Raw genomic sequence first — 11148 nt, forward strand, 5'->3', positions numbered from 1 at the left:
ATATGACCCAAAAGGATACTTGAATATCTTCAAGACAAAGATAAACATTAACATGCAACTGTGAGACGCACTGTGGGACGAAAACACACAGAGTGAAAAGTCAAGCATTGGGTAAGTAATGGTTTCTTTCTTTTTTAAAGGTGTATTTTAAATGTACTTTTATGCACACTGGTGTTCTGCCTGCATGTGTATCTGTGTAAAGGTATCAGATCCCTTGGAAATGAAGTTAGATAGTTGTGATTGTCATGTGGGTGCTGGAAATTGAACCCAGGTCTTCTGAAAGAGGACTGCCTCTTAACTGCCGGGCCATCTCTCTAGCCCAGTAATGGTTTCTTGATGGCATTGGTATTAAACCTGGTTTACTGCTTTAAAATCCCCTTCTTGAGTGAAAACCACCAAACCACATAACTACCAGTAAATGACTATCTTAGGACAAGTCCAGAGACAGGCTTCCCAGTGTCTGAAAGTACAAACTTTCTCCAGTGGTTGTCATCAAACTTTGGTTTATATTTCCTACTTGTCTAATTTTGATGTAAAATGCTATCAACTTACCATTAAGTTAAATTTGCTCATCAGGAGCTAACGATCTCACTGCCTCATCAGTATGCTGAGGGAATTGCTTGCCAAATGTACTATAATGCTGACAGCCATGTAACAGAAGCCTTTGGGCTCAAAAACAAAACAAAAAAGCCTCATTTCCAAGTCCCAAATATCCACATGGGTGTTTTACATTGACACTTTAAAATTAAGTATTCAAACTAACATTTTTTAAAATGTCTCCAGAAATCTCTGGATGTCTGCCATGTGGGTCCTTGCATCCTAGCTTTCCCAAACACATGCACACAGTTAGACTCATTCTGTAGAAACCAATTAAGTAGGCCAAGAAGTTGAAATCTTTATTTCAGTTACCAAACATGAGCTCTATTGCTTCTTCTTGGGGAGTGGGGAGAACAGGAAGGAAAAAATCTGGCATCAGCAGATGGAGTGTCAATTGGTGAGGGATGAGCCAGATGCTGCTCTGTCAGAAATACATTTTCTTCTTGGCTGTAAATTCTACAATCAAGACCAGGAAGCAGGACATGGGCTGTCTTTTAATTAATTCCTGATGGAAGTAAATAATCTTTTTCCTCTAAAACATAAAACAAGGTCAAGGGGAAATGTGACTATGCCATTGATTCCAACACCTTGGGAACAAATGATCCCTTACTACTCTCTTGCCAACTCCATCCTGCCGCCAACAGGAGGGGCTATTTAAAACCTCTGAATCAATAGTCCCCAAACCCACCCTTTTTTACAGTCTTGCCATGTAGTCCAGTTTGGCTTCATACATTTTCTCTTCCTGCCCCAACCTCCTGAGAGCTGGGATTAGGTTAAACCAAATCAGGCCTCCTGGTGTTCTTGAATTCAAATATGTAGTCAAATACAAGACTACATTGAGGCTATTTGAAAATGCTTATCCAGAAGTCTAATCCAAAGTCAGCTTTTCCAAATGAAGTACTTCTAGCATCCATGGAGCAGCTGCTTCTCCATCCTCTTTCATACAAATACACATATACCTCCCCAAAATACCTTTTCTTCAAAAGAGTTATATCCCTGGTAAGAGAAGATGATGATGATCATACTACCAATTGCAGAAAAATCAATCCTGGAATGGTGCAGGAGGAATGAACCACTCCTCCTTTGTTCAGTCAATGCTGCCACCCTGGGGAACTGGCACGAAGCCTCAAGTGTTCCCTGGGATTCCTCAATCTGGAGGCATCGTGCAGGCAGGAACCCATATTTAACCTCATGCCAAAAGATGAGTGTAAGTACACGGCTGTCACAAGTGGGATTTTTCAGTTGCTGTGTTCCCTATTTAAGATAGGTGGGTGAGGGTAAAGTTTGGGCTCCTCTTCAATCAGAAGTGATAGGTTTTTGTAAGGCTTATGCCACAGCTAAAAAAATGACTCCTCCAGAAAAGCGTGAATAGTTCTTTTATAAAAATAGGATCATGATTTTGAAAAGAGCCAAAGAAGTCATGTTCTAACACTGTAAAAAAAAGGAAAGGTATTCTGTTTGAGCACAATAAGATACACTGCCCCCGTCCATTGCTTTTTTCTCTGTCTCTACCCAGCTCCTCCAGTCATTTCACTCTGTACAGTGTTCTTGGGGCTAGAAATGCTTGAGCCCTCCCAAGGAGAGGAGACTCCGGGAGCCCCACATGGTTAAGCAGGGCAGAATTGCAGAGTGCAGGCTTAGTTGTCTCCCGACAGAATGTCTGGGTGTTCCTTCCAGAATGCATCCCCAATGAGATCGCAGTACAAGGGCACAGGCCTGGCTCTGGTCCGGGTCACAGTCATCCTTTCCCCTTCCATTTCTGCAGGCAGCCTAACTTCTTGTGTCCTGACTTCATCCACCTATGGACAAAAGTAGGGACAGTGCTGTGAGTGGGATAGGGACACAAAGAGAATTATAGGGGAAATTCACTTTTTTACTTGATATATTAAGAGTTCTATCACTGGGAGGTGGTGGCACACACCTTTAATCCCAGCACTCGAGAGGCAGAGGCAGGAGGATCTCTGAGTTCGAGGCCAGCCTGGTCTACAGGGCTAGTTCCAGGAAATTCAGAGCTGTTACACAGAGAAACGCTGACTCAAATCCTCTACCCCCCTAAAAAAAGAGTTGTACCAACAGGGTAGACATATTTTTTTCTAAGTAAAACTATGTGCTGGCATGGAGCACATAACTTTAATCCTAGCACTTAAGACAGATTTTTATGGGTTCAAGTCTAGCCTGGACTACATAGTGAGTTTCAGGTCAGCCAGGGATACACAGTGAGACCTTGACTCAAAAACAGAACGAAACAGTACTTTAAGAGCTGTGGCTGTAGATTTGTGGGAGGGTTCCTCTCTAGCATAAGTAAGGCCCTGGGTTGATCCTTAGTCACACAAAATTGCCAGCAACAACAAATCTTGTAAAAAGGTTACTTTACTGTATTTTAAAAAATGACTGTGATGATTGGCTTTAAGGTCATCTTGCCACCAATTCAAATCACCTGAGTAGGAAGACTCAACGGAGGAATTTTCCAGACTGTCTTACTTGACATGGAAGACCCATGTCTCAGTATAGACAGCACTTTCTGGTACCCAGACCAGCAACCCCAGAAACCCCGCAGGTTTTCAATGCTAGGTTGGGACCACTGAGCCACCCAGGCTGGTAGACTCTTGCCAGTGTAAGACAGCCCCTGACGGACAATTCTAACTGCTGAAGCTCCTAGCCCAAGAACCAAGCAACTAATGGGTTCTTATCGTCTTAGGTGAGACAACTGTTTTTACTATTTTAGGGTTAGGTAGTTTTCTAAAATACACACACACACACACACACACACACACACACACACACACACACACACACACTTATATTGTTCTGTTTCTCCAGAGGCACTGACTAATACAGTAGACTTAGGAACAAGAAGGGAACTTAGCCAGGCGGTGGTGGCGCATGCCTTTAATCCCAGCACTTGGAAGGCAGAGGGAGGCGGATCTATGTGAATTCAAGACCAGTCTGGTCTACAAGAGCTAGTTCCAGGACAGGCTCCAAAACTATACAGAGAAACCCTGACTTGAAGGAAAAAAAAAAAAAAAAAAGGAACTCGTTTTCTAGTTATCACTGACTGTAGAACTGAAGGTCTTTTTCCTCTGCCTGCATAAGTATCCAAGGCTGTACTAAGGAACAAACACATAAAAAAAGCTAATAAATGAGTTGAGGTTGCCATTGGGATGGATGGCTCTCAAGGTACCCGTTAGCTCCTGAAAGCACTCATTCATAAAAAACTAACCCTAGAAGAAATGAATTTAGAGAAATAACTATGCCTATGAGCTGATAGCAGAGAAAATATTGGTGGAATCAAGTATAGAGGTATCCAAGAATATTAAGGCAAGAATGAATTTCTGTGGTCTCTCATGAAATTGCTGAAAGTCAAAGTCTTTTTTGCTACCTCCATTCCCATTTTACAATATCTCCTAGTGCTCACGACTTTGGCTGTCTTGGAGTGGATGAACCATTTCATGATATGGGAAAAAGTATTTTTTCAATGTCTTATGAAAGCAAAATTCTTCCTATCTATATTCTACTCCTTAAAAAGTGTTTATTTTATTTTGAAGACAGAATCTCATTATGTAACCCTGGTTGGCCTGGAACTCATTATGTAGACTAGGCTGGCTTTAAAACTCAGAGTTCTGTCTGCCTCTGCCTCTGCCTCTGCCTCCCACGTGCTGGGATTAAAGGCATGTACCACCACACCTGGCTTATTTTTATTTTATATGTGTGAGTATTTTGCTTCCATGTATGTACACTGGTGTACCACATGCCTGGGGAGGTCAGGAGGAGGTATTGAATCCCCTAGGACTAGTTACAAATGATTGTGAGCCACCACATGCTTGCTGGGAACTCAACCCAGGTCCTCTAAGAAAAGAACAAATGCTCCTAGCTGCTGGGCCATCTCCAGCCTTATCCTCTGTTACGAGGTTTTATCTGATATGAGGACACAGAAAAGAAGTGCTAATTTAAAATTCTGTGATACTATTTACATCAACTCTGAGAGATTCCAGGCCACTGCTGACTGATGGCGCACACCTTTAATCCCAGCACTCGGGAGGCAGAGGCAGGCAGATCTCTGTGAGTTCAAGGCCAGCCTGGTCTCCAGAGCGAGTGCCAGGATAGGCTCCAAAGCTACACAGAGAAACCCTGTCTCGAAAAACCAAAAAAAAAAAAAAAAAAAAAAAAAAAAAAAAAAAAAAAGAAATAAACATCTAAACTGTTCCTCTACAGCCTGCACCTTACCCACTCACAGAATGGTGGTCAAAATGTAACCTGGGGGAAATTAGGGCTCCCACATCCTGACCACCATTTTTCTCTGAATAGATAGCCTTACCTTCTGCCACACTAACACTGTCCCTTTTCTGTACATCTGTGGCTCGTCATTGTAGTTGATGTGGAACTGAGAGAACAGAATTTCATTCTTGTCTCCTGCCAGAGTTCCCTGAGGAAACACACAGAGGCGCAAAACTCAGTAGGTCTTTCTCCTACACTCCCACCACCAAAGAGAAGGATTGCTAGAGCTCATCTTAATTAAAATTCAGATCACTCTACTGCTGAGCTACACCCCAGCCCCTGACGTTCTCATCTAAAGTAGATTATTACCAGCCCCTAAGATCCTAATCTAATCTAGATGTCTACATTCATCAAATCCCCTTCTGCTGTAAATCCTAGTTGCATTGTCCAGACTATGTGCAGTTTGCAGGAGCTAACCATAAACAAAAACTCTGTGTCTATAAACTTGGTGTTAATGTTTCTTGTTTGATCGCCATGTCATCTCCATTTCAGGGAAGAAAAAGCGGATGAAGGCTGTCTTTACCCTTCTAAGAGGAAGCAAAATCTGATTTGGGCTCTAACTGGACATGGCTGCTGGCATTCATATTAGTGTTAAGTTTCACTACTGACAGTATTAGTAAGGTCAACTACCTCAGTAATCATAATGTAGAAGACATTATATCAGGACTGTCACAATGCATCACTTCACTGCAGAATCAGTTATCCCACAGGAAGTGGTGTTATCTCAGAAGGCAGGCCAGTGCTTATTCAGCACTTACTTCCCCATGTGTTCAGATGCATCAAAGCATGTTCTTTGTATAAGCCTATGAAGTAAGAACTATTATTCCTAAATTTTACTGAGGCAGAAAGGATACACAGAAGTATGCTTATCTGACTTTCAGAGTATTGACTCTCACTATACTCAGGGGTTCTAAGCCTAAGAAGCAACAGGAGCCCAGGAGGACATGGCATGAGGGAAGACGCTGTGCAGGACAAAGGAGAAGAGTGCATGCACTGTCTAAAGAGGGGAGCCAAGACTTAGCTACAGACAAGTGTAAGCACGCTGGCACTATCATCAAGAGTAAGCACACTGGCACAGCAGCCCAGGAAGAAGTAATAAGCAATGCCTGCTGACAGTAAGCAAGGAGAGCTTCTGCTACTGAGATCTTTCTGGCGTTTCAAAATGGAGCCATACAGGAAGCTAAGGAACCAAAGAGAACATTCCAGAAATGCTATGAGAGACCAGAGCAAATGTCATCAGCTGTGTTTCTGTTATAGGATCTTTATACCTTTAATCGCTCCTGGGCTTGGACTGGTGTTAGCCCAGATTGCTGGATAAGGGCCCAGAAAACTGTGTTATAAAGATTATTGATATGACCTGCAAGGAAAACAAAATAACATTTATATATACTGAATCTTAGTTATATATAAATACCTATTATAGTATATGTACTTTGTTTTATGTATAGACTTTTATGCTTCCAGGAACTCACAACCCAGTTTCTCTCCACTTTTACGTACACAGATCTCAGAGACATTTAGTGGCTTGCCCAGTCTGCCTACATAGGGAACAGACAAGGAAAGGGCTAGGTATGTAAAACTTATTCCCTGGTCATTTCAGTAATGCCTTATGCAAATATGTTGACTTAGGTGTTCACTATTTCATTATTTCAATTTGTTTCCAATTTTTCTGGCAAAATTAAAAATGTGCAACTACAAGCTTTATTGTAGTCCTGTAAGACAGGCATTACAACACAAATACCACTCATGCTCTGTAAGTTCACAGAGCAGTAAGTAACTCCAGGGGAATAGCAGGGAATAATAGGTACTGTGCAGCTTATGACTTTGTGTGTGTGTTTCAAAGTAAAAAGTTAGCTGCCACCACACAGGCTTTGCATAAACAGAGTGAAAATACAAGACTGCCTTATCTTCTGATCTTAAAAAGCAAATGGGGTGGGAGAAATGGCTAAATGGATAAGAGTTCTTGCTGTGCAAGCCAGAGAACTTGAATTTGGATCCCAGCACCTGTGTAAGAAGCTGGGCATAGCTATGTGCACCTGGAACCCCAGACCTGTTGGAGACAGGAGGATCTCTGGGATGTGCTAGCTGTCAGACTTACTCCAGGAGTAAAGCAGAAAATAGTGACAGAGCAGGACATCCCACTTCTTCCTCTGGCTCTACAACACTTGTAGAGGCAAGCACACGTAAGTACATGCATGCACACATACATCCATATACAAACATACACTTATACACATGTACACACATGTGCACACAAAAAACTACAGGTAATTTCCCTGTAAAATCACCTAACTTATCAAATATTGTTAAGTATTTAGTATACGAGAGAGAGCTGGGTGTGGGAGTACACACACTATAACTCAGGCCTTTTAGAGTTGTGGCAGGATTTAAAGTCAGCCTGGGCAAGACAGCAAGACTCCTTTGAAAAGAAAAAAACTTTTTTTTTTAAATATTTGACTCCAAACAACATACCAATAAGCCAAACTTGTATCAGACCCACAGCTTTAATGTACAGATTTGGTAGTTTGACTTGAACTGTGTACACTGTGCCACTTACAGTCTGCCTGTCGCCAACTGAGGTAGTCCTTCAAGGTCTGGTTGCTAGGATACAACACAACTCTTCCATCAAATCCTGGGGGATACAGAAGAGGCTGGTCCGCAAAGTAATCCCGCCAATAAAACACATAACTGGAGGCGAACTGGGAGGCCACGAGAGTCATGAACTTACTTGCAAATGAAAGACAGGTTGGGTAGAAGAAGGGAAGAGAAAGTGTTTGATATTAATTCGACACCAAGATAGGACCTGTGGATGCAACAGAGAAATTACACAAACTGTCCAACCAGCCAGAAGACAAAATATATTCAGCTAAGAAAAACTGAAAGTTTTTGCTGTATGTTTTAAATGTAGCCTGCCTCTATCTACTTAAGTTACTTACTATCTTAGTTAGGGTTACTATTACTGCAATGAAACACTATGACCAAAAGCAATTTGGGCAGGAAAGGGTTTATTTGGCTTATACTTCCACATCACTGTTCATCATTGAAGGAAGTCAGGAGAGGAACTTACACAGAGCAGGACCCTCGAGGCAGGGACTGAAGCAAAGGCCATGAAGGAGTACTACTTACTGGCTTGCTCCCCATGGCTTGCTTAGTCTGCTTTCTTATAGAACCCAGGATGACAAGCCCAGGGATGGCACCACCTACATGATCTTGGCCCTCCCCCATCAATCACTGACTAAGAAAATGTCCTACAGGCTTGCCTACAGTTGGGTATTCTGGAGGCATTTCCTTAATTGAGGTTCCTTCTCAGATGACTTTAGCTTGGTTCAAAATGACATAAAACTATCCATCATACTCCAAATTTTCCTCCATAGGATGTAGTATAAGTTTTTGGTTTATGATTTTGTTGTTGTTTTGGCATTGTTTTCAATATTGGAAGAAAGGGAACCAATATTTTAAAAACATACCAATTCATCCTATAATTTGATTCCTCTAAGAGTTTCAATCTACTACCAAGTTAAATATCAACTTTATCTCCTTAATTAAAAATATAAATAATACTTTAATGCATGGAAGGAATGACACTGGCAATGAATCACTAATACTCTATTTTTCTACTCTGTTTACAGTCTAAACATTAAATGAAGGTCAGTCTGGAAGCTGGACTGATGGGATATAGATGGGAAAGAGTCAGATAAAGAAGGCACCTGGAAAAATAGATCAAAGTGCTCGAGGGTCCTGCTCTGTGTAAGTTCCTCTCCTGACTTCCTTCAATGATGAACAGTGATGTGGAAGTATAAGCCAAATAAACCCTTTCCTGCCCAAATTGCTTTTGGTCATAGTGTTTCATTGCAGTAATAGTAACCCTAACTAAGATAGTAAGAGTGCTCAGTCTTCAATGGAAGGAAAAAAAATCAAAGTAGGAAATGTGCATTTTGTAGATGCAACATTCGCCTGAAATCTTTAAGATCTCAGCCATTGTCAAGATAATCAGAAGAGCAGAGAACAGGAGAAAACACCCAATAGGATGCTGGTTTTAAAACTCACCTGGCTCTTCTTTTAAACCAATTGCTTTTCCGCCTGAACACAAAGCTGTACTCATCGCTCTGTCCATATGCAATGACAATGTCCTCCAGCTCCTCCATTACTGTCTGGGCACATTTGGTCATCAGCTGGAGAGCTCGACTGTCATTAGGTTTTGCAAAGCTGTGCTTCTCGGCAAACCTTCAGAGAGGAAAGAGAAGGACACAGATGGTGGAGAGTCTGTCATTACCAACAACACAGAGCAGTTAAGAAGGGACAATGCTACAAGCATGCTACTAGCTATAGCTTAACATAATTCCTTGAGAACTGCAGCACAGAGATGGAGAAATAGCTGTGTTATAAATATGAAGACCAAGTTCTATCCCTGAAACATAAAAGGGGGGAGGGCTTGGTGGCACCTGCCTGTAATCCCAATGCTGGATAGGTGGAGACAAGAGGATTCCTGGGGCTTAGATGACCACCAGGCTACAGTACTTGGTGAGTTCCAAGGAAGTTCCGTGAGAATCCCTGTCTCAAAAAAGACAAAGTGGCCAGGTGGTGGTGGTGCACATTTTCAAGCCCTGCACTCAGGAGCAAGAGGCAGGTGGATCTCTGTGAGTTCATGGGCAGCCTGGTCTACATAGTGACCAGGCTCCAAATTTACAAAGAGAAACAAAAAAAGACAAGGTGGACAGCTCTGAAGAGTGGCACTCAAAAACTGACCACACAATTGCATACATATAAGGACATATAGAAAAAAAATGCATTTTCTTTTGTGCTTTGACCAGTTGACAAAAAGAGATATAACTACTAGGCTTCAATTCACTTTCCTATTAAGTTCACCTTACTGGGTAAATAGAGAATATTATCTTATTAGTCCTGATGATAAGGAAATGAAAATGTAATTATATATGGCGCTTATTAAGTGCTCAGTACACACTATTATAGCTCTATGTACTTATACAGTTATAAAATGATAATAACTAATAATAACGTAGGCCTTTATGGAAATTAAGTTCCCATCGGTTCACATTGTCTCCCTCTTTTTTCAGCTGACTATAGTGCAGTAGGTCCGTGTAATCTGAAACCGACAATGAGAAAGGGACACACTGTCAACTCCTGCCCACCGCTCGGCTTACAGAAGCCTCTCAACAGTCCGCCCTCAAAGATACCAGAAAGGTTGCACATCTGGCTGGAGTTTAAGGAGTGGCCCGGGAAATGGCTTTCCCCCCCGACAAAGTTCATTCAAACTGGTTTCTCCTTAAGTAGCACGGACTCTTCACAGATTACACTATCCAGCTTCTTTCAAATATTTCAACCAGCTAGCAGCCCAGTCTGACTGTAGCAAGCCTTTCCGGTGACGCTCAATGCTGAGTGTTCATTGGCTGCCGCGTTACCCCAGTAACTGGGAGCCGCGCATCTCCCGGAAGTTCAGGCATCGCACGCGGTCTCCCGTCCTTCCAGCTCACCGGTGGAAATTCCGGCCGTCCAGTCTCACCACAACCCAGCAGTGCGGCAAGCAGGTATCGTCAGCCTCAAAATCCCGCACGTACTCAAACTTGCTCTTGGCCATGGTCACCCCCAACCTCAGGCACCGTCTTAAAGTAACGGAAGTAGCGGCCAAGCGACTGCGGATCTCAGCAGCGCTGAAAGGCCACATTCCTCATGGGGAAGCACTGGACGGGCCCCACCCCGGAAGTTCCTGTCGCTGTCGGAGCCGCTCTAGCTACAGTGGAGGTTTCTCTCTCGACTCTCCGTCTTCAAGTCAGCAAGTTGCCAGGACTGTGTCCTCCAGGGCTGTGTCTCTACCCCCATCCTTCAACAAATCACTCTCACGAAGCCATCAAACGCTGTTTTGTGACCAAGTTTGAAAGTGTGGTTGTGACTTCTTTTGTCTCTTTGTAGCGTTTATAAATTCCTTGCAAAGACTGAAATACACCAAATTATCACTTTATAGCTCTGTGGGTAGGGCCTTCCAGATTCTTGTTGGTAAGTTTAAACAAGGAGCATAAAATAGAAATCAGTCTGCTGTACAAATTTTGTATTTTATCCCATTGACCTTGTTTTTTTTTTTTTTCCACTTTTGAATTACTGGTTGTTCCAAAGATGTGCGATTTAAACAAAGAAAGTGCCAGTGAGACAGCTCAGTCTATAAAGGTGTGATTACTTAAGTTTAGTCCCTGGGAAGCCACATGGAGTGACCTTTCCTCAGGCTCCCCAGCAGCCAATACCAGAGGCATGTTACCCTGCCAT

General features: G+C 42.5%; 1 protein-coding gene across 3 annotated transcripts; it reads right to left on the reverse strand.

The window, feature by feature from the left end:
• Window positions 1-870: 870 nt before the first annotated feature.
• On the reverse strand, window positions 871-10579 carry Thg1l (tRNA-histidine guanylyltransferase 1 like). Of its 3 annotated transcripts, XM_027425276.2 has the most exons (6): window positions 10365-10579; window positions 8920-9096; window positions 7430-7599; window positions 6141-6229; window positions 4913-5020; window positions 871-2396 (listed from the first exon to the last, which is right to left on the reverse strand). In XM_027425276.2, the coding sequence occupies exons 1-6, from the start codon at window positions 10553-10555 to the stop codon at window positions 2235-2237; spliced, it is 897 nt and encodes a 298-aa protein (XP_027281077.1). In that variant the 5' UTR covers window positions 10556-10579; the 3' UTR covers window positions 871-2234. The 3 variants fall into 3 exon arrangements, with proteins under 3 accessions (XP_027281077.1, XP_027281078.1, XP_027281079.1); XM_027425277.2 differs by lacking the exon at window positions 4913-5020; XM_027425278.1 differs by lacking the exon at window positions 10365-10579 and having other exon boundaries at window positions 7430-7504; window positions 8920-8986.
• Between the last annotated feature and the right edge of the window lie 569 nt (window positions 10580-11148).

This window comes from Cricetulus griseus, chromosome 7 (genome assembly GCF_003668045.3).
Source record: "Cricetulus griseus strain 17A/GY chromosome 7, alternate assembly CriGri-PICRH-1.0, whole genome shotgun sequence".
Classification (NCBI taxonomy): domain Eukaryota; kingdom Metazoa; phylum Chordata; class Mammalia; order Rodentia; family Cricetidae; genus Cricetulus; species Cricetulus griseus.